Source organism: Nannospalax galili, unplaced genomic scaffold, assembly GCF_000622305.1.
Source record: "Nannospalax galili isolate Female #2095 unplaced genomic scaffold, S.galili_v1.0 scaffold1076, whole genome shotgun sequence".
Classification (NCBI taxonomy): domain Eukaryota; kingdom Metazoa; phylum Chordata; class Mammalia; order Rodentia; family Spalacidae; genus Nannospalax; species Nannospalax galili.
The window spans coordinates 57,962-81,685 of record NW_008338348.1 but is presented as its reverse complement, the minus strand read 5'-3'; the positions used below and the strand labels follow the sequence as shown (position 1 = coordinate 81,685).

Below are 23,724 nucleotides of genomic sequence, written 5' to 3'. Positions count from 1 at the left end.
GCCTGAACCTCACCTTGGTGTCTGTGTCGTCTTTCCTGGACTCTGCTGGACAGAGTCCTGGCTCGCGACAAGTGGTGGCCCGTATGGGGACCCTGATGCTCCGGAGTTGTAAGTAAAAATGAAACAATAGTGCTAGCAAAAGTTCCCTAGGAAGGGACGGAGATTAAAGTTCCCTAGGAAGGGACGGAGACTAAAGTTCCCTAGGAAGGGACGGAGACTAAAGTTCCCTAGGAAAAGGTACAGAGAAGTATAGATAGATAGATAGATAGATAGATAGATAGATAGATAGATAGATAGATTATAGACAAATGATTGATGGATGATAGATAGATATAGATGATAGATAAATGACTAAAATGTGAGAAGCTGACTCAGGGCAGAAACTGGTCCTTTCTGTTCAGACTCATGCTAGTTCTCACAAACTTCTCTTCTCAAGAATTCTCCAGGCTCAGACTGACCCTCTGACTCTGTGAGAGGAACTGAGAGCAGCTTGCATGTTTTAGTGCCTTGGCATGCAGGATTTTCTTTGGTTAAAAAGGCTTCCACCTCAGGGGTCGGTCTCCTTGGGTTCCTGAAAAGGGGACCTAATCTAGATTGATCATATGATAAGCCTGTTTCCAGCCTTTTGCAGCTCTGTGTTGGGTCTCATTCCCAGCGTGTTTTGTTTCAATTCGGTTTGATGGTACCATTTAACAAATTTCTCTCAGTTTGAGCCTGGCACGGCTCTGTGTGGATAATGTGTGAAAAATGGCAGTTTTGGAACTTGTCTTTCTGTGTTCTTTCCCGGCAGCACAGTACTTTGTGGCAGAAGTAGCTTGTGAGGAGTACTCTACACTGGTGGCTTGTGACAGGAGCCGCTTGTGATGAGTCTTGGAGCAGCAGGTAGTTTGTGGCAGGAGCTGCAACTCTATTTTGCTCTTTTCCAGGTTCCATGAGTTTGCAAAAGACATCAAAAATAAAACAATAGCTCACTGTAAAACTTACAAAATTAGGTTACTGATATCAGTTATAAATTATTTTTGCCTTGTTTGTCTCACTTTGAATGGTATGTTTGTGTCTCCATGGTTACCTGTTGTCACCTTATTGTTCCATGGATTGTTTTACGTTGTCTTGACAACCTATGTTTGTGTTACTCTTAAATGTTCTAAAACTAAGGTGTGTGTCCTCCCTCTCTTGTCATCTTGTTTTTGTATGTTACCTTGGATGCCTGCTTGGTACATACGTACCTCTTTTGCTCCACAGGACGTATGTTTGTGTCTCCATGGTTACCTGTTGTCACCTTATTGTTCCATGGATTGTTTTACGTTGTCTTGACAACCTATGTTTGTGTTACTCTTAAATGTTCTAAAACTAAGGTGTGTGTCCTCCCTCTCTTGTCATCTTGTTTTTGTATGTTACCTTGGATGCCTGCTTGGTACATACGTACCTCTTTTGCTCCACAGGACCCTCGGTCTATACATTTCGGAGGACAAGAAAAAGACACCTCTGCTTTTGCTACCATCACGTTTGCCTTCCACCCTTGTTAACGATTTTTCCTTCACCTTTGCTTTGTAGGTTATTCCTCCTTCATTGGTTAACAGTATTCCTTTTCCAGGTCTATGGGACATACTCTCTATGCCGCAAAGAAATTCAACTCCCAACTACAACAAGTTATAGAATCCACGGCCAGTAGCCTCGCATCCTTGCAATGCCAGCTGACTTTCCTGGCACAAGTTGCCCTTCAAAATCGTAGGGCCCTTGATCTTATCACTGCTGAAAAAGGGGGAACTTGCTTTTTCTTACAGGAGGAGTGCCGTTTCTATGTCAATGAATTGGGATTAGTAGAACAAAATATACAGACCCTGCAGACCATCAGTTACAAACTGCATCATTTTTATCAAAATCCTTCTAGATGGCTGGATTCCCCCTTCCTTTCTTGGATCCCCTCCGTGATTCCATCCCTCCTCCTCTTCCTGCTCCTTCTTACACTAGGGCCACTGTTAGTAAAAAGGCTTACGGTCTTTATTAAACAGCAGGTAGAGGCAATTCAGGCAAAACCAATTCAGGTCCATTATCATCACCTTGATATTTTGGATCAAGAATGCGAAGGGACGTGTTGCTATGATGACGCTACTAGTCATCCCCCTTGAGAGATGAACTGGACAGTCAATGACGGGTACGTGAGAATCCCCCTTTGATGGCAACCTAAGACAGGAGGGTAGTCTATGCTACTACCTTATCCAATGACGGGTAAGCCCTTGGGGAAGGATACTCCAACCTAAGACAGGCGCAGTTCCCTAAGGGTCTAGCAACTTTCAGTCCCTAAACTCTATAAAGCAAAAAAGGGCGACCTGTTGGGAGCCTGAGGCTCAGCCATTTTTCAAAACTGCTGAACAGACCTAAGCTGGTAACTTTCCATTCTGCCCACCTCCTCCCGCGGGCATGGCCCGCGGCCTTGTACTCTTTTCCAGTAAACAGATTGCTCCCTTAGAGTACATCTGGGCCCCTGTGTTCTGGCTGATATGATTACTCTCAATCTTTGCTCCTTTGTTTTCACTCTCTATTTAACCTCATGCTTGAGCTGCAATAAACGAGACTTGCTCAGAACCCTGTCTTGTCTCCATTTCTCTTGTCTCTTGCCCCATCCAAATCCCCACTCCCCAATCCAGGTACCCTGTTGCAGATCCCGTGGGATGGGACACCCAGCTGTTACCCAGTGCTTGTCCATCTGCTGAATCTAGTCAGCCTATCTAGAGAGCCTTATTTTAGGAAGAGCAGCTCTTCCTCATCTAGCAGCCATCAGTTGTCAATATCCCTTTAGATAAGATTGGGGTCTGCTGTTCATTTTTCCATTTCTATGCTGGGTTACTGTCTGGGAGTCTCCTGGGCCACCCTGGCCAACAACTCAAAGGAAGGTATCTCCTGTCTGGCATTGTTTCTTGTTATGTAGCCTTTAGCTATACACATGGACTCTTAAAAAATTATATTGACCCCTTTAATCTTTGGTTATACTTTCCTTTTGGGTGTTTAAGACCCTACAGTTGGCCCAGATAAACCAATTTATTTTTATTCTTAAGGCTGTTTGAGGATCTGTTCCTCAGGGGTGACATGGGATTAGGAGGAGCCCCTGGCTCCATTTTTTTTTACCAGTTCTGTCTATGTGAAGGTAAGTCAAAGGTCCTGCTCAACCATGGGTGGCTTTGCTTGAAAGTATGGAGGAAATGTTTCCTCTGTGTTGACCCTCCTCTTTGTAGACTGGACACTGGTTCAAGTTCATCTGGTGGGGTCTCCATGGCCTCCTTGATCAAGAGGATAGGTGACTCACCACAGTTACAGGACATTTTGAGAGATGTTCCATAGTACCCTGGAACTTAGATGACCTTGGAGGGCAAGGAGCACAAACTGTCCTTTATGTCCCTCTGACCAAATTAGTATAGGCCTCAAAGTATGGCTGTTAGTTCCACAGGGAAGAGACCAAAGGCTCTCAGATAAATGTTGACTAGACATATATTATGTTCCTTTAGCTAGTTGTATCTATAATTTGTCAGTAGGTTGTTGGCCTAATATGGTTCCCTCTGTTTTTTTTTTTTTTTTTAAACCAGCTAGGCATTATTTATCTCTCACGCTGTCTAACCCTTCCACCATGGTTTCCCCATTTAAAGTGCCCCCATTGTTCCCATTGCTCCATTAATAATGCCCTTCTCCTATGTTTTTTTTTTTTTCTTTCTGCTGTCAGGATAGTGGATGTGATGGTTGGAGCTTTGAAGACTCTTTCTCGTGCTTAGATAACCTTGGATCTGCATGCTTTGTGAGAGTCAGAGAAGGTTCCTGTTCCACAAAACACTTTTTTATTCATCACCCAATGGAAAATTGTCATGATAAATCTATAATGGTACAGCAAAAATGATGTTCCCAAAGTTTGTGTGACACGTAACCTGTGTACTTATACACGGACCCTTGCCTTTGCATGGAAACCATCTTTGCAAACTGGAGCAGGAAGCTAGAAGCCAGCTTGGGTCCTCACTGGTCAAAGTGATTCTATGAGTCACTACTCAAACTTGGGCCTCTTTGAGAGTCATGACGATAATCTCAGGTCAACAGGTATAAACTGAGGCTGTCTTGGGCCAACTGGAGTTGTATTGCTCCTCCCTGCCTTCATCCTGAGAGAGAAGGCCTTTGGCACTGTGTGGCACATGTCAGGGTTTCTGTCACAGTGGTCAGATCTCCTGACACTGTCCCTTGCTGGGTAGGCACTTGGAGACCAGGCCCCCTCCAACAAGCTGTCTGGCTCTAGGCGATTCACTGAGAACCTCTCTTCCTCAGGTCTGTCTGAAGAACACGTCAGAATGGAATGACATCTAGGTTTTGGGTCTGTTGGCTACTCTTGGTGACTTCTGGGATCCTCCATCCCCACCGTGAACTCAAATTCAGTCTTGGGACTGGAATGAAGCTGCCCTGCTGGGGGATGTGGGAATTCTGATGGGGAGCTGGCTGCCTTGAAGGGCCTTGGAAACGCAGGAACAGTGGCCATGCCCAGCAGAGCTGTCAGTGCCCAGAGCTCCCACACATGGCTTCCACGCCAGGCTTGGCCCTGGCTGCCCATGCTCTGATGCTTGTGCAGGTAGCTCTTGTTTCTGCACATTTACCTTATCACCAGCACTTGCTTGGCAAGCTCTTCATGCACTGGGGGAGGGAGATTTAGGACGGACTTGTATCCACAACCGCTTAGGTTTGCAGTGACAGATGTGATCCTATGTAGGGCTTCCCACTTGACCAGAGATGCAGCACAAGCAAGCGTCTGTCCCAAATTCCTGGTGCTTGCAAGCACTTGTGCATGGGCTGGCAGAGATGGGTTTTAGTGTTCACATGTAAGCAAAGACCCACTGCCCGGTGTCATCCACTTCCCATTTGAGCGAGGGGGGATGCAAACCTTAGACTCCGTCAGTGTGAGCCTTGGCTGTCACATTTGCAGGGCACAGAGGTGGCTCCTCACTAGCTCATCTATTCTCCAGACCTGAGGTATCATTCCAAGCCCTCAGCATCCTCAGATTTGTTACATAGGCTCCTTCTCTTTTGAAGGGATCCACAGTCCCTAGAACATGGCATGACTGGAGGGGATACTTCATCATTGCCCAAACTCACTGGTTTTCAGTACCACAGCTCTCTCTGTGTCCCCTTTTCCCAAGGCTGACTGCTGCCACCCACAGGGAGATGAGACTCGGGCACTCAGTTCCCAAGAGTACGTCTTGGCCTGCTGCTTGTGTCCAGAGTCTTTCTATCCCAGCCCCCAGTTGGTGTATGTCCTTCCTCAGAAGCTGTGTTTGGTTCCCCGCATCAGCCTCTCCTACCCTGACTCCTTTATTCCCTGGTTTCCATTCTTTCTGATGTGACACAGCTGAGGACATCCTCGGCCAGTTCGAGTTTAGTGGAGAGAGTCACTGGGCATGGCATTCTGTGTTCACTGCAGGATGGCCATGCAGCAGGCCGAGTCACCTTAGTAAATTCATCTACACACCCACAGATCGATAGACGCCTCCTCTCAGCCCTTGGCCCCAGACTAGAGCCTGTGAGAACAGCTGCAGGGCTGGCCTGTCCCCTCTGTCTGCTCCCTCATTTCACAGAGAGAGGGGTGATTACCTTCACCGTGACCTCTGTGCATACTGACAGTGATATGATCTGAGGGTTTCAGATCCTGGTGAAAAAAGGAAGGAGGTGCCTGGGGCCTTGGGACACATGCTGGGCTGTAGCTGCTGTGGCCAGCTCATCAAGTAAGCGGTAGTGACCTCCCGTCCCCGCCACCACTCACCTCCCTCTCTCAGAGCGTCTTTCTGAGTCACCACTTCAATGCCCCAACCCTTGCTCCTGCTCTTCCACAACTCTCTACTGCAATGATTGTAACACTCAGAAGCATCTAGGAAAGCTGGCATTGTTCCAGAAAGGTCCATCTCTCCTTGGGTAAAAAAAGCCTGTGTTGTTAGCCCATGGGAGACAGCTGTGAGCCCCTCCTTCCCATGGGCGGATCCTTGGGAGCCCTGCAGTGGCAGGTCTGGGCAGGTCTGGGGTCTTTCCAGGTCACCACTGAATGTCCCAACCCTCACTCCTGCTCCTGGCACAGTGTTTTGGTGACGTGGCATGACATACAATTATTCTATCCCCGCACAGCTGTGAGAAAAGTCTGTGGACAGAGGAGCAACCTGGGACCACCCCCATGATGCCAGAGCATGGAGGGCACCTGGAAGGGTGTCTAGTTGGGTGTCCTTCTGCCTGTAGTGTCCACCAGCTGGGGCTTGGAGCCCAGCCTTGTTGATAGAGATCTTTCTATGATCACCAGACTCCTGACTCCCACATCTGCCCTTGGCTGTGACCACAATGGCCTTGGACTAAAAGGTATGGCCTGACCTTCAGCAAATGTCAGTACCTGCCTCCTCTCTGCCCAGTGTATAGTGGCCTTCCTTGTTGCTGTAACCACATACCCAACAAGCAGAAGCTCGAGAGAAGAGGGTTTCTTGCTAAGCTTTGTTTTGGCTCGGGGTTTGAGAGGGTACAGTCCATCATAGTGGAATTCATGGACCAGGAGGCAGAGAACAGATGGGAACCTGGTCAGGGCTGTGTGACCCCTGAGACCTTTTCCCCAGTGACACACCTCCTCCTAGACCTCACCTTCTAAAGGCTCCACAGTTTCCCAAATCAGGACCACCATCTTAGGGACCAAGTGTCCCAACACATGACCCCACAGGCAACAGTCCATACTCAAACTACAACACCCAGGGCAAGGAGACAGTCCACGCTCAAACATGATGATGCTGGCATGTACATGCTCACTGAATGTGCTGGGCTGAGCTATGGCCCCTCCCCCAAAGCCCCCGTACTAATCCCCAGAACCTGTGTGTCTTGGTTCACATGGCAAATCTGATTCTAAACGTGGTCCAGCCCTTGAGCCAGCAGGCTATCCTGGATGGTCTGAGGGAGCCACAGATGCCATCACTCTGGACTTTTTGAGATGGAGATGGATGGGCCAGAGTCAGAGAGAAGACAGACGGGAGATTGGGAGCAGAGGGAGGGAGAGACATTCAAAAACTCTGTGTTGCTGCTGACTTTGAAGATGGCAGGAAGGACCATGAGTCAAGGATAGGGGCAGCTTCTAGAAAGCTAGGAAAGTGAGTTTTCCTCTGGTGTGTCCAGGAGGAGTATGACCCTGCCCACCTTGATTTGAGGGCTTCTGATGGTTCCTCCTAAGCTGCAAGATCATAATCTATTTGAAATCACTGAATTTATAGTACTGTAATTTATTACATCCAGGGGTAATAAATGGACACATGGGAGAGACATAATTCATATATACTATGCTTTTCTTGTGTATGTGAGAGACGGAGAGAAGTGGGGGAGGGGGAAGAGGTACCTTCCAGACAGTGACCTGCAGCTCCATTTTGAGGTGTAGGAGGAAAGGGCTTATTTACTAAATACTGTCTTCCCGGAGCTGTGGCTCATCTCCCGCTGGGCAGAACCTGTTTGCCTTTTCTCTGTCCTGCTCTGGCCCTTACGCAGTAGTCTGTTGAAAGCATGAGTCTTTCTCTTGCCCCAGCCTTGTCCTTTCTACAGCTTTGTCATGAAACACCAGGTTAGGCTGCGGGCCAGAATGTTCCCAGACTAGGGTTCCCTTGAGACTAAGCTAGGTGAAACGGAGTTTGATGGCACACGTGACGAAGGCAAAGGAGGAGCTGTTGTCAAGTTAAAGTCTTGGCTATAAAATGCCCTCATCTCTTTGGCGTGGAAGCTGAGCCCCAGGGACGTTGAGCCATTGACTTCCTGTGTTTGGCAAGTGGGGAGTCCAAGAGGAACAGGTGCACTACTATGACCCTTGACATGCTAGACGATTCAGGAAGATTGGTGAGAACAAGCGTCTGTGCACTGGCATTTGTCCAACTTGCTGTTCCAGAATGTCTCTGCTCTGACTTCCTGCTCCTATCCTCTAAGTATCCAGGTGCTACACTGTGTCATGGCTGCTCCGGGAGCTGGAGATGAGGGGTGATGATATGTGGCTTCCATCCTTGGGGAGTGGGAGCTACTAATGACTCCAGGGTGACAGGAGTGTAACAGAGTGGGCCAAGCCACAGTTGCTCGACTCTGATGCTCCAAGGAGCCTGGTTCCTGGGCAGGGGAGTCGGGCGGGGGGGCAGGTGTGGATGGGGGCAGCTGTCCAGGTAAAGCTTAAGCACCATATTTAGAGATGAGACTTTGGAAGCAGTTGGGCTGGGGGTAGAGCAATGCAGGAAAGAAATTTAGAGATAACTAAAGGCGTCAAACTCCTCTGGTATGATTTAAAGTTGTTTAGGGACCCATCAGTGACTCTGGCATCAATGTGTTTAGCAGAGTAGTCCTCAGCCAGGGCAACTTGACCCTCAGGGCTGCAGCTGGCCCCTAGTAGGCAGAGGCCAAAGATACCACTCAACATCCTGCAGCCTCAAGACTGTGAGTTTCCTGCCTCAGATGTGACCAGTTCTGAGGTGACAGGCAGTCAGGCTGGGTGGCCAGGGAAGACCCTCTTGACCTTGAGGTAGTCTCTGACCCTCTGTAAGCTACATTACAGTGTTCTCATCAAGGAAGTGCAGATGATGTCACCCACCCTGCATGGATACTTAGGGATGGAACAAAGCGACCAGTAGGAAGGTGTCTGGCAGTACTGACCAATGTCTCAAAGGACAGAGAGGTTCCATGAAATGAAGAGGACAGAGCATGTTTTAAGGCACCTACTGTTTTGATCTGAGTTAGCTCTCAGCCATGGCCTCTGGGACGTGGAGGAGAAGGCTGCAGGTGGAGCTCCTGGGCCTGGACCCAAGCAGCACATCAGGCTACGAAGCCCACGTTTGTTACTAGCCAGTCTATGTTTTTTGTTTATAAAATGGAAGAAGCAGGATTTGTCCTTCTGGCTGCCTGTGGTCAACTAGGGACAGTCTGAGGGATGTACACAGGCTCTTTTCAGGGGCTGTTGGGGGACACTTGCTGATAAGAATAGGTGGTAGGAATTGGCTAGGCAGTTAGGGTAAAAAGACCCCAAAGAAAGGTCGACAGTTTCTTAGCTAAAAGTCAAAGTGTCCTTGGGCCTGTTAGCAACATACTCTGTTCCAAAGGCCAAAAATGTCAAAAGTATTTGGGAGCTTGAAACTTAAAAGATTTTAGGGTTACCTCTTCAGAGGGGGGAGGGAGGGGAGGGAGAGTCAAAAGCCCCATAAAAAAAGCAGCATATGCAGATGCTTAGCGGTTGGCTTGTCAGTCATTTCAAAGTAGTAGAGTCTGTTAATTTTCAGGGTTCATGGTGGTGTGGGAACTGAAAGGGACCCTCTTTTCCCAGAACATCCCTTAAAAGCAAAATTCACAAGACAAGTAACCCTGGGAACACGCACCCACGCTCCTGGGATCCTGGGTGATGAACACTATCAACTCAGGATGGCCGGAGGCAAGGACCCAACTCCCTCTAATCTAGATTAAAGCTGAGCACTGACCTACTTGCAATGTGGATGGGGTCACTTTACAGCTAGGGAGTTCATCAGTGGAAAGTATGAGGAGCAAAATGCCTAAGCAGAGACCCGCTTAAACGAATGCAGGTGCTCTCACCCCAGCCAACAGAAATGGATGTGAGATGGTAAAGTGACTGACTGACAGGCGTAGGAGTGGTTGAGCCAGAAGAGAGTTCCTGGGGAAACAAACCGTTTTATCAAAAGTTACTGCAAACTAGATTCATAAGTAAGGCTCAAACATGTATTTAAAATGGATTTAGTTAACTAAGGTGAACCATGCTGCACTGGATGGCCACACACCTAACACGATATGGGCAACACAAGTTGGACTTGATGAGTTTGAAAACTGAAGACAAAACGTTGGGTGGGGAGGTGTGCCCAATAGCTTAGGTTGTCAACTTGACACACCTGGGAAGAGAGGACCTCAGCTAGGGGATTTCCTCTCTCAGACCAACCTGTGGGCATGCCTGTGAGGCATTTTCTTGATTGTTGAGTGATATGGGAGGGCCTAACCCACTATGGGTGGTGCCATCCCTAGGCAGGTGGTCCTGGGTTGTATAAGAAAGCAGGCTTTGGGGCATAGTAGCACATGCCTTTAGTCCCAGCACTGGGGCAACAGACGCAGGTGGATCTCTGTGACACTGAGGCCAGCCTGGTCTACATAGCAAGTTTCAGGCCTGCTGGGCTACAGGCATACTGTCTCAAAAAGACCAAAAAAAAGGGGGGGGGGAGGCAATGGAGGCCCAGAGACATAAACCAACTTGCCTGAGGTCACCTAGCTGGCTGGGAGAGAACCCGGGTTCCCCAGTCACCTCCAAGGGGAAGCAGAGCACACCCAGTGTTCAGATCTGTCCACTGGGGGCAGCTGTGGCCCTGTTCATCTTCTGTAGCCAGTTCTGCCTCCCATGGCTATTGTACTAATGGGGGGGGAGGCAATGGAGGCCCAGAGACATAAACCAACTTGCCTGAGGTCACCTAGCTGGCTGGGAGAGAACCCGGGTTCCCCAGTCACCTCCAAGGGGAAGCAGAGCACACCCAGTGTTCAGATCTGTCCACTGGGGGCAGCTGTGGCCCTGTTCATCTTCTGTAGCCAGTTCTGCCTCCCATGGCTATTGTACTAATGGCACGGCATCAAGCATGGCAAACCTTGCCTGAGCTGCCCCTATAGAAATGCTATTCCAGCCAGCATACACTGAGTACCTCCTTTAGCCTGGCCCTGTGGGTTCATCCTTACTGGAGGTGATTGGAGGGAGGATGACTGCCCTGGGCTAGGATACCTGAAGTTGATCCTATCAGTGGAAAGAGGGTTGAACCTAAAGACCCTTTCTACGTGACTCTCTGGATTGCAGATGCCCTGAGCAGAATGTCTAAACAGGAGGGTGAGGAACTATACACCCTCGTGATAAATGTATTTCTGTGTTGAGATTTGCAAATTTTCAGCCTCAGAGGAACCATAGTTTAACAGAGCTCTTCCATATAATAATGCTCCACAGAGGGAAGCTGGAAGCTGGGCTCCTCTGCAGACCCTTGAGATTATAATCGCCAGGTCACTCTGGTGTTTTCAGAGAGTGGGTTTGAATATTCAGTGCCTCACAGGCTTCCTACTACTGGGAAAGGTGACCTTGGGGATGGCTCCTGCAGACAGGCCATTCCAGACACAGCAGGCAGCATCCTTAATGACACAGCTCCATACCACAGGGCATGTGGGGATTGTTGAAAAGCAGAAAAAGGAGTGGTTAAACCGCTCCAGGTTTTGGAGGAAGCAAGTTCTGGAAGGTGCGTGCCTCAAGCAGCTTACCTGTTGTAAATTATGATTTAATGCTTTTCCCAGCATTAATTAAGGCTACAGGAAAAAGTGGCTGAATGTGTATCACACATTAAACCACTGTATTTCAGATACTTCTTCCAAGTTCAAAATGCAACATCCATGTCATTAAACAGTTTTAGAGTTTGGGGGCAAGAAAATATTTCTCTCACTTCCTTGATATACATATTTCCCAATACAAAACAAAGAAACTTTATAGTCCCTGTCCCCCTTTTCGCCTCGATGGTCAGGAAGCTCTCAGCCAAATTCAATGCTCAATCCTTAGAATTTCCCACATAGCTTTGTCCCTGATCCCAATAGCTCCTGGGAGAGGAGAGCTGGGATCTGGTTTCCCCAGTCCCCTCACTCTGAGATTTCCCACCCCAGCAGCTCCTCCCTGCCTATTCCTGGATCTCTATGCCTGCCTGCTGTGAGCACCTGGAGGACTCCTGCCTCTCAGAGAACAGGTGCCAGGGTGTTGTCTCTTACTTGGAGCTGAACCAACACAACCAGCAAACCTAGAAATTTCCCTTAGAATGGGGGTCTCCACTTTGGCACCAAGGACATCTTGGTCACCAGCAAGGAGGCATCTGTGCACTGTGTGATGTGTGGCACTGTCCCTGGCCTCTGCCCACAGCTGGGACAATCCAAAATGCCTCTAGATATTGCCAAATACCATCTGGATGGGGCAAAGAGCAAGAGATTCCTGGCTCCCCCTGAAAGGGCCCTCCCAGCTCGCCACCTTCCTGCCCACCCCTCCTTCATTCCAATGCAGGGAAGTCCCTATGGACTGGGCCACCCTTTTGCTTCCTAATTGTGAGATAAGTTTGCACTGCATTTCTCCTGCATTCTATTAATGATCGCTTCGAATGATGCTGTTGGGCTTTGGCTTTGTTTGGATTTGGGGCCCCTCCTGTGGCATGTCCATCCTCTACAACCCTGGGCCAATGGATATTTTTCAGAGAATGACAGACTGAGGCTGAGCTGGCATTGGGGGGGAGGGCATTGAGGAGTTTCCCAGGCTGTCGGAGGAAGGGACACCCTGGAAGGTGGGGCCATTTCTCTGTCCCTTGGTCTTTCTGCACCCCTACCCCCCCTTATAGAACTGCAGCTCAGACGCCATCTCCTCCAAAACCCAGCCGTGGCCTCTCTGGCTGGGAGTCATGACAGCAGCAGGCAGAGGAGTACCTGTAGGCTCCCAAGGATGTGGGGTTCCTGCGCCCAAGGTCACAGGCTGGGGCATGATGGCTAATCATTGTCAAGCTGATTGGATTAGAATCTCCCAAGAGGTTAGAGAGAGATGGCCTAGCAATTAAAGCACTGGTTGCTTTTGCAGAGGACCCCGATTTCTGTTCCCGGCATCCACATGATAGCTCACACTAGTCTATAACTCTAGTCCCAGGGGATCTGATGCCCTTTTCTGGCCTCCACAGGCACCAGGCATACACATGGTGCACATACTTGCATACAGGCAAACACTCATACACATGCACATAAATATTAAATTAAAATTAATTCTAATAACTATTAGAATCACTAAGGAGACAAACCTGTGGGCATGTCTGTGAGGGAGATTCTGGGTTGTTTTAACTAAGGTAAGAAGACCCACTTTAACTGGGCAGCACCATCCTACAGCCTGGGGTCCTGGCCTGACTAAGAAGAAGAAATCAAGCCAAGCACCAACATCTATCTCTCTCTGCTTTAAGACCGAAGATGCAATGTGACCATCTGCCTCACTCACTCCTGCCCACCAGGGCTAGAGCAGCTCCTGGCTCCATGCTTCCCACACACAATGGACTGCGAGTCCAAGTAAACCCTTCCTTAAGTTGCTGTCCTATGACCGTTTGTGGCTTTCCCCTGGGAAGACCTAGAGAAACGTCTGCTCACCCAGATGGGAGGGCACCAACAGACCAAAGAGACTAATGAACTTATTGGGGCTATTTACAGGAACATGGTGACTGAAAGGCAGCCAGGTCACCAGGAAGTCTCACATGGACCAACTGTTTAACTTGTATATTGGCAACTGGAATCTCAGGGCTAGAGGAAGGATCTTGAGAGGGTCTGGGGAGCCTCTGCCTCCCTCCACAGGGGAGTGATAGGCCTGAGATCTCGTGAACGGCTCTCAAAGGCTGTCACCGCTGCCCTGCTTCATGGCAATGCCACTTCCAACCCGAGAAACAACTACACAGCACAAGGACAGCCTTATCTACTCACAGTGAGATGGACAGAGTCTCCTGCTTCCACTTGGCCCGTCTGTTCCCCATGCTGCTGTGGCAGGTGCAGTGTGCTCTCTACAGCCTCCTACAATGGACAACTTCCTATTTCCCACACTGGCCTCTGTCAGGGCTGACCCTTCCCGCAGTGCTCAGCCCGGAGCAGTGAGCATCCAGGAACTAACGACAGAAAAAAAGAGGACACCGGCTGCTTTGTGTCCACCTGGGTGTGGCCCACATTGTTCCCCAAAGTTGCTGGGTATGTGTAGGGGTGTGGGAGAATGGGAGGTGAGGGGTCGGGGATGGAGAAGGTCTGGTCACCACAGCTGGACCCGCCTCTCTAAGAACCTCAGTCACCAACTTCTCTTCTTGTCCCACTTCCCAGCTGGCACCCCCACCCACATAAACTCCCCATCTGACCCCAGAACCTGAGTTCAGGCTTTGACAAGAACAGAGTCTCCTACATTAGACATCTTGTGGTCACAGACACCCAGACACCATCTTTCCATCAGACTTTAATGTAGACTCTGAGCCCTGCTGATTCTGTTTAGTATTTTAATTATTTTATCTTATGGCAGAGTCTCACTAAGGAACCCAGATCCTGCTTCAGCTTCCTGAATGCTGGGATTACAGGTGTACAACACTGTTCCAGCCTTTGATTTTGTCTTTCATCTCTAGAGCCTAGGAGCTTGAAGCCTGAAGCCCGAAGCCCAGGGTGGATTTACCTAAGGCCTCAGTATCTCCAGCAGGGATCCTGATTCCTAGGGTCCCTTCACCAAGGTGATCAGGCCACTGCCTTACACAAGACCTTTGTCTACAGGATCCAGGCCAGTTTCTCATCTGTGGTACAGAGCGTGTGTATGACATCACTGTTGTGCTGATCTTCCTCCTCCTTCCTTCCTGTCCTCCCTCCTCTCTGGTGTCCCTCCTTCCTGTGCCCCTGTTCTCCCTCCTCCCCTGGCCTCCCTCCTCCCTGGCCGCTGTACTGGAGAGGCAACCCACCCTACCCTACACACTTACCTCTGTGCCTTCCACCCAGGACACCCCACCACTTTGCTGCCTGACTGGAACAATCTCTTCTGAGGATGCACCGAGCAGGTGTAAGGGTTCATGGGTAGTCCACACCCTGTATCATCTCCCCTCCCCCCATCTGGTCTGCTTCTCTGAGTGCACTTCACTGTTGGCTGGGGTGACCTGTCCACACTTGTCAATGCTGTTCTCCTATCTTTCCACTTAAGCGACACTGTCATATGGTAGGAAGGACATGAGCCTGGGCTTCACACCTTGACATGCCTTTCCTGGGTGACCCTGGACCAGTTCACTGGCCTCTCTGTGCCAGGCTTGTTCTTCTAGGAAACAGAAATGACACCCCCTGCAAACCCGACAGCAGGTTGTTTGGCGATTAAAGTCACTTCACCTACACAGCTGACCTTTAACTGGCATTCAACAGATCATAATTATCATATTATTTCTTGTCTATGGAGCTGATGTGAGGAGACAGAGAATGGGGAGGAGGCAGTGACTTAACAAACAAGACCAGAGGAGAATTACGTTAATGTCCACAAACTTAAATCCACAGAGAAGCCCGTATCTGCTTGGTCAGCCTCCTCTCTTCTGCTCTGATCTGGACAGCGGCACATTCCCACAGTGAGACACACTGATGCATTTGGGGTGGTCCCCAGGACAGCCAGTGGGATGCTGAGACTCATCTTGCATGCCTCTCCAGGGACCTCCACGCTGGCCTGGGGAGGCTCCTGAGCATCAGGCTCTGTGGGTGCCCGTCAGCACAGCAGGAGCTCACTTTGTGGGAGACTACCAGGGCACTTGGCTGGGCACTTGTTCCCAGGGCAGGAAGAGGGGGAGGAGCTTCCCATCTGCAACTTCCTTGGGCTAATTTGCATGATCTCTCTTCCCTGGGACCTGTGTCCCCACTGCTTAGTGGAGAGGGCTCTGAGTACTGAAGGAGCCAGGGCCAACAGGCTGGGAGATTGAAGGGGGGGATGGAGCAGCTTTTCCATGCCCCCTGTGGCTGACAATTTTCAGGGTCCCCAGCCTGATTACCAGTTCCAGCAAGTCCCAAGGACTGCCTGCCCCCTTGGGGTTAAACAAGGGCCTGTTAAAGAGAAAGTCTCTGAGCTGACAGAAATCCAGGCCCCACTCCATCAGCACACAGCACGTTTCCTGAGGACATCCCCTGATCCAGGCCTATGCCGTGCACAGAGGCTGGAGGAGCAAAAGCCTGAGGCTGGGTAGGTAGTGTTCCCACTGCATAGTCATTAGGTTATGACCACACTGCGTAGTCATGTCACGTTTTCACATGTGAGTTCTGGGGCATTTCAGTTCTAGACAAGGTGCCATTATTACCTGGTCCAAATGCTGACTCAACTCAGTTTGTGGGGTGGAGTTGGGGGACACTTCCTGGCCTGCAGATGCTGTTTTCTGTTCTTGCCTGGTCAGCAGGACTCTGGTTTCTCTTACCAGCTCTATGGATCAGGGCCCACATTCAGGGTCCCCTTTAACCTAACTACCTCCCTAGAGGCCCATCTCCAAGCCGTCATGCTGGGGGCCTGGGGCTGTGACATGAATTTGAGGGTATACAGTTCAGTCCATGGCATCTGCTGGAGTTCTTTTCCCTTGCTGTCGCGGATTGCTGAGCCCCTGCATCCTTCCAGCCCGCGCTTTATGCCCATAACAAGAAGTAAAGGAAGGTGGGTGTACTTGACTGGGTCAGATTCATTGCTCTGAGCTGTTTTAGATCAATGAAGTTGTGTCTAGAGCTGGTACGTGCCTCACAGACTCAGAGCACATGCCTCACAAACTCAGAAAGTCAATCCTAGCCCAACTCTGTACTTCAAACATCCCCACAACACAGCACCCTGCACTGATAGCACAGCCAAAGGGAAAGGGGACGGGTCCTAGAGATGGACCGAGCTGGGTTCCCACCTTGTGACATTGTGCACTAGCTGTGGGACCTGGACACATCACTGCAGCCTCAAGCCTCCTTTGTTGGACTTGGTATGGGCCAAGATGATGTCATGGTACCTGAAAAGCCCGCTCACGCTCATGGCCTGCCTGTGCAAACGTGCGATATGAAGGATGAGGCTGTGATGGCTCATCTCCATGGCCAACTTGACTGAATTTAGAATCACATAGGAGACACACCTCTGGGTGTATCTATAAGGATGCTTCCAGAGGGATTTGACTGAAGGGGGAAAACGCACCTTGAATGTGGACAGCATCATCCTACGGGATAGAGATCCAGACTGAGTAAAAGGGAAGAGGGAAAGGGGAAAGTGAGCTAAGCACCAGTCTCTGTCTGTCTGTCTCTGTCTGTCTCTGTCTGTCTGTCTCTGTCTGTCTGTCTGTCTCTCTCTGTTTCTGTCTGTCTCTGTCTCTATCTATCTCTGTCTCTCTCTGTCAAGGGGAAAGTGAGCTAAGCACCAGTCTCTGTCTGTCTGTCTCTGTCTGTCTGTCTGTCTCTCTCTGTCTCTCTGCCTCTGTCTGTTTCTGTCTGTCTCTGTCTCTATCTATCTCTGTCTCTCTCTGTCTGTCTCTGTCTCTGTCTCCCCCTCCCCCCCATGATACTTTCTTGGTCTCTAGACATTTGAGAAGCAGCCAATCTCCCCCTCCCCCCCATGATACTTTCTTGGTCTCTAGACATTTGAGAAGCAACCACACACTCTTGCAGCCAGAGCCTGGAGCTGCTCCCCATCCATGCTTTCCAGACCATGGGCTTCATGGTCTGGAACAGGTGCTCCACCCCTTACACTGCTTTGTCAGGTGCTGGTCACAGAGATGAGACAGGTAACAAATATAGAGGCCGACTGGTGACTATGCTCCCCCACCGAAACCCTGGCTTTTCCCCTTCCTTGATTCCAGGTGAGTTATTTGAAGCTTTTGTGCCTGTTTCCTCACCTACTACAGACATTAGAGCATTGGAGTTGTGTCCAGCACTGAATGTCAACTGCATCATTAGAATGCTGCCTGGCACCTACCGAGCAGTGAGCACTATACACACAGCACAGGGGCTGGGGATGTGGCTCAGTGAGTGAACGTTTGCCCAGCATGTGTGAGGACCTGGAGCCCTGGGACTACACTCATGATTCCAGTGGGTGCTGGCTGCATTCTCCTGCCCTTGGTTCATCTATCTCCCGTCACTTTTCTCTTTGTTTGGACAATTGGTACACGGTGCTGCAGCCATCTGTAGGGCTCGGGTGTGTGCCTGTCCGCACAAGGTACCTATGAGTGTGCCCTCTGGAAACACCACTCTGGGGAGTCACACTGGAGTGGCCGAGGCACTGTTTCTTGTTCTAACAGGCAGAGGAGAAGGGATGGGATGCAGCAGCACAGGGGGAAGATAAGCATAAGACAGCAAAGAGGCTGGAGGGATGCAGTTGCCAATCAAGGAGCACTGAGAATGGAGGAGCACTGAGGAGGGAGGAGCACTGCAGATGGAGCACTGAGGGAGGAGGGGCAGTACGGATGAGCACTGAGAATGGAGGAGCACTGAGGAGGGAGGAGCACTGAAGATGGAGCACTGAGGGTGGAGGGGCACTAAGGATGAGCACTGAGGGTGGAGGAGCATTGAGGATGGAGCGCTGAGGGTGGAGGAGCACTGAGGATCAGCACTGAGGAGGGAGGAGCACTGAGGATGGAACGCTGAGGGTGGAGGAGCACTGAGGATCAGCACTGAGGAGGGAGGAGCACTGAGGATGGAACTCTGAGGGTGGAGGAGCACTGAGGATCAGCACTGAGGAGGGAGGAGCACTGAGGATGGAGCACTCAGGATGCTTGACCAGAAGCATGGCCCTGCTGGCACCTTGATTTCAGACTTCTGGTCTCCAGGACAATGGGGCCAGGATCAGGTCATGCACAGGTGCTCTGAGCTGCCTGTGTGGGGGGCTGTGCCATGTGGTCTCTGTGCTCTACCTCCTTCTTGAGTGCTCTTCACCGCCTTTCAGAGTGGAGCCCAGCATGGCCTGGAAGGTTCTTTCTCTTAAGATGGCAGGTGATGGGGTGTCATGCAGAACGCAGGCAACAGTCCTTTGCGATCTTGTGCAGAAGGGTGCTCTGAGCTCTCTTTGCACAGTGCAGGATTCCGCGCTTCTAAAAATAGGAGCTTCATCAAGACATTCCTTTTCAACTGCTGTTGGGATTTAAGGGCAGAAACTACAGGGTTTCTAATTCAGGTTCAAGGTCCTTTCACTGTTCGCAGTCCTGATGGCCTAAGTGGAGAATGAATAGGGGGTTCAGAAGGAGAAGCTGGGGTTCTATGTAGTTTTATAAAATTTCATTGTGACTAGGCCTGGAATATTATGGTCCATGAGGTGTGGGAGGCCCTACAGCGTGGAGGGGCTGGCAGAACACGCTTCGTTTTCTTTGTTTTCAGTGTAGAATGATGCTCTGTGTTATTTACTGGCTAGAATAATTTACAGTGTAGAGTGTAATTTACAGTGTAGAATGATGTTCTGTGTAATTATTAGCAGATTGGAGAATGGTAGTTTTTTGCTTTTGGTTGAATTAGTCCTGACAAATGCACAGGCAAGATAGTGTGCACCTGTAGTCTCAGCACCAAGGAGGAGGAGGCAGGAGGATCAGGAATTCAAGGTTGTTCTTAGCTACGTAGCAAGTTTAAGGCCAGACTGGGTTATCTGCGACTGTCAAAATAAGTAAATCCCTCAAAGAAGCCAAAGATTAAAAGTAAAACTCAGAGTGTCAGCCCAAACCAAGACAGGACATGTACAAGCACTACCTCCACTCCAGGTACAAGCCGGCTGTGAGCCTCAAGGGCCCTTGATCAGCACTGCCCAGCAGAGAATATAAAATTTAACACATAATTAATTTATCTCCTCCTGGTAAGAGTGAAATTTCTACAGGAAAAAGTAGTGATTTTCCAAAGAAGCTGTGCTATGAAGAGAGAAATGTGGAAACGTATCTATCACTCTGTGCTTTCACAGTCAAAATCATGTGTTCAGATCACCAACACAAACTCTCTTATCCCCACATATAAAAACAGTACTGGGTTTGGGAAGATCGTTCAGGCGGTACACTGCTTGCCATGAACACAGGAGGACCTGAGTTCAGATCCCCAGCACCCACATAAAGCCAGATGCTGTAGTGTGAGTCTGTAATCCCAGCGCTTCTGTGGCGAGATTGGAGGTGGAGACACAATCCCCAGAAGTCTGTGGGACAGCTGGCCTGGCGAGTAGAGCTGCAGACAGCAGAGAGACCTGCATCAAGAAAGGTGGAAGGTGAGGACCAGCAGCTGGGATTGTCCCCTGACCTCCACAGAACTGGAGAGAGGGGAGAAGGGGGGCAGGGAGAGAGAGAGAGAGAGAGGTTTCTCCCACAGTCATCAGAGAGAGAGAGAGAGAGAGAGAGAGAGAGAGAGAGAGAGAGAGGTTTCTCCCACAGTCACGCATACTACCCTAGAGGCCCCACCCTCATGATCTGATTGTTCTTAATTATCTCCCAGAGCCTAGTCTCTGAATGCCATCGCACTGGGGCATAGAAACTCAATATATGAATTTAGAGGGACATAGTTGTTCCCTAACAGTAACTTAGAGCCAGTCCTTTCCACCTTTGGAACACTATCCTGTCCTTCCTCCTTCCCCCCTTCCTCTCCTCACTTTATTCTATCCTGAATGCTGAGTACTGGGCAGTCACTAGAGGTGCCCTTGGCTCCCGCTCACAGTCCTTTGCCATCAGTTTCATCAGGGTGAGGCAGATGTCTGCAAGCTAAGTTTAGCATGGATGGCACTTGTATTAGGGTTCCCTAAAGAGACAGAACTGGTAGAATGAACATATATATATAGAGGTTTATCAGCTTAGCTTACAGGATAGAGACTGAGTACTCCAAGAATGGTTGTTCCACAGTGGAGAGGCTGAGAATCCATAGTCTCTCAGTCCACGAGGCTGGATGTCTCAGTAGTCCCAATCTGGTGCTGAAGGTCTGACGAATTCCAAAAGATAGCTAGTCTTCAGTCTACAGCAGCAAGATGAACTCACCAGTGAAAGAGAAGGCAAGCAGCAAGAAGCCAGGCATTCTCCTCTGCCATGGCCTTTTATACGGACTGCCATCAGAAGGTAACATCCACATTTAGGGTGTGTCTTCCAGCTTCAGATGATCCAATCAAGAAGATCACTCTCATTTCAGTTAATCCCAGATCCAGTCAAGTTGACACCCAGGACAGAAACACAAGAACTGTCTGGAATTGATTCTTTTCTACCTAGAGCCTGTGAGGAAGCATGTTCCCTTCCCACCTGTCCCTAAGAAAAGCCCAAGCTCTGGCACTGGAGAAGGGAGACCCTTCACAAAGGCACAGGAAACTGTGGGCAGTGAGGTGTTGGGGTGCACTGCTGTAGGTAAGTTGCAGTCACCCACGGTGGCTTCTGTCCTCACCCAGTTCTGTCAGCTCTGGGAGTTGCTGGAGACACTGTAAACCTTGTGCTATTTCCTGGCAGAGGCTGGGTGTCACTTAGGGCCTGGCATGCAGCAGGTGCTCAAACCAGAGTGGATGAGGGTAACTTCAGCTCTGGGAGTTGCTGGAGACACTGTAAACCTTGTGCTATTTCCTGGCAAAGGCTGGGTGTCACTTAGGGCCTGGCATGCAGCAGGCGCTCAAACCAGAGTGGATGAGGGTAACCGAGTCTTGCTCATGCTGGCTGATGTTCTGTGCGGAGCAGGATGAAGGTTATAGGTCATTATTGCCTCGTGTTCCACGTAGAGCTGGGTGAAAGTAACTGAGCCCTGTTCCCGCTGGCTGGTGTTCTGGTGTTCCATGTGGAATGGGGATGCTCTGCAGGAGAAGCGTGGGTGTGGACTATTGCCTCGTGTTCCACGTAGAGCTGGGTGAAAGTAACTGAGCCCTGTTCCTGCTGGCTGGTGTTCTGGTGTTCTGTGTGGAATGGGGATGCTCTGCAGGAGAAGCGTGGGTGTGGATAGGACTATGCCAGCAGTCCTCGGGATGGTCAGAACAAGATCATGGGCAGGAGCTGTGATGTGAGGACATCAGCCCAGCATAAGAACTGCCTGGCTCATGCTTCCCAGGATAGACTGGCTTTGGGAGCCGTGGTTCTCCATCTCTAGAAGCACACACAGGGGCTTGGTGACCACCTCAGAGGTGAGGTGGAACTAGACTCAAGTAGGAAGACTGACAGACAAAGGGCTCTCTCTCTCCTGTAGATGATGGGAGAAGGTGGGGTGACAGGTTCTGCTGGGCAGGAGGGGACAGAACAGACACCTTCCATTTTAACTGGCTTGGAGGGAGGACGTGGCCTTGGGCACTTGTCATTGACAGCTCATCTCAGAAAGACATTAGCTTACGGAGAAGGGGCCTCCCAGAATCCGTTCTGTGTCTCTGGGCAGTCACTGAGTAACAGCTCACCCCAGGCCTCTTCCACCTGCCGACCTGAAGGCAAGCAGTCTCCCATACCTCAGTCATATTCCTGGAACACTCTAATCATTAACTCCAAAGAACCTGAAAAAGGAGTGAGCATTTGCGTTTTTCAGCTGGAAAGAAGCCGCCCAGGGTGGCACAGTCCATCTGCTAGCTTCTGGGCAGCAGAGGAAGTGGTGGGGGATTCAGGCCTAGTCCTACTTACGACTCACTTAGATCAATGAGGGTCAGCACCTGGCATTTACTGTGCACCTACTATGTGCCTCACAGAGGCAACAGCCTTGGAAGATAGGTGCTGCTGTGTGCACTGCCCTCCAGGGACTTGGGGAAGGTGTGCCCCAGATTGGGGGGGGCATTTCTGCTCTTGCACTATTGTGTGTCCACATGGGTGGTGCAAGCCTGGGTCAGGTGGTGACATTGACAGGTGGTCAGAGACAATCCTCTTCCACACCATCATGCCCCCTGTGCAAGAGGTTAGGGCCACCTTAAGACAAAGGGAAAGCCCTCCTTGTCCAGGGTGATCTGTCTCAGAGAGGATGCCCCTTGCTGCAGTGGAATTAGCACTGCATTAATATGGCCTTTACACCATTAATATCTCCACAGCTGTGGTTTTAAATGGGTGAAGTGGTGTGATGATCATGTGCTCATGCTGAGGCAGGAGAGAGATGGGCTCAACTGCAGCTCTACTCCACCCCTAAGAGACCCGGGCAGTCAAGTGACAGCCTCACAGAGGGCTGCTCTGTGCTGGGGAACTTGGAGATCCAACTGCCAGGGAGGGAGAGAGCATTGTCCTAGATGAATAACGGTCGTGGGAGAACTCGTTAAAGTCAACCACATGAAGAACCCCAAACACCAAACATTAAGAAAATAAACAACCCAGTTAAAGAACGGGCTTTGGAACTGAACAGAAAATTCTCAAAAGAAGAAATGCACGTGGCCAGAAACGCCTCAAAAAGTGCTCGATATCCTTCGCCATCAGGGAAATGCAAATTCAAGGACTTTAAGATCCCACCTCACCCTGACAGAAACGGCCATCACCAGGAAATAAAGAGAATCAGTCCTGGCACGGATATTGTGAAGAGCAGACTCAGACGCTGCGGGCGGTGTGGACAGCTGCAGGCACTTTGGAAATCATTCTATTTGGACCGCGAACGATTAGCGCAGTCATGTGACCCAGCTGTGCCACTGCGCTGGACGCTTTAGATTTCCTCTAGAAACGCCTCAAAAAGTGCTCGATATCCTTCGCCATCAGGGAAATGCAAATTAAAGGACTTTAAGATCCCACCTCACCCTAACAGAAACGGCCATCACCAGGAAATAAAGAGAATCAGTCCTGGCACGGATGTTGTGAAGAGCAGACTCAGACGCTGCCGGCAGTGTGGACAGCTGCAGGCACTTTGGAAATCATTCTATTTGGACCACGAACGATTAGCGCAGTCATGTGACCCAGCTGTGCCACTGCGCTGGACACTTTAGATTTCCTCTGTCAGATATGTGGTCATGTCTGTGGACCATTTTCGAAACTGTTGAGTGATGTGGGAGGCCCAGCCCACTGTGGGTGGTTGAGCACAGGCCAGAGGAGCAAGCCAGTAAGCAGCGTTCCTCCATAGTCTGTGCTTCGGTTCCTGCCTCCAGGTTCCTGCCTTGAGCTCCTGCCCTGGCTCCCCTCAGTGATGGAGTAGAACTGTGAGCTGACATAACCCTTTCCTCCCCTAATTGCTTTAGGCCAGTGTTTTATCACAGCAACAGAGGAGACTGGGACAGTACGTATGATTATTTTTTTGACACACAGTCTTGCTACATAGCCATGGCGG

The 23,724-nt window shown here is 50.1% G+C and overlaps 1 protein-coding gene across 1 annotated transcript in view; it reads right to left on the bottom strand.

The window, feature by feature from the left end:
* Slc2a9 (solute carrier family 2 member 9) overlaps window positions 1–23,724 on the bottom strand; it is a gene marked incomplete at its 5' end in the record, with an annotated part of 138,865 nt that overhangs the window by 59,782 nt on the left and 55,359 nt on the right. The window contains 2 exon segments of the mRNA XM_017798145.1: window positions 21,139–21,310; window positions 21,838–21,922. Coding sequence (XP_017653634.1) covers window positions 21,139–21,310; window positions 21,838–21,922 — 257 coding nt within the window.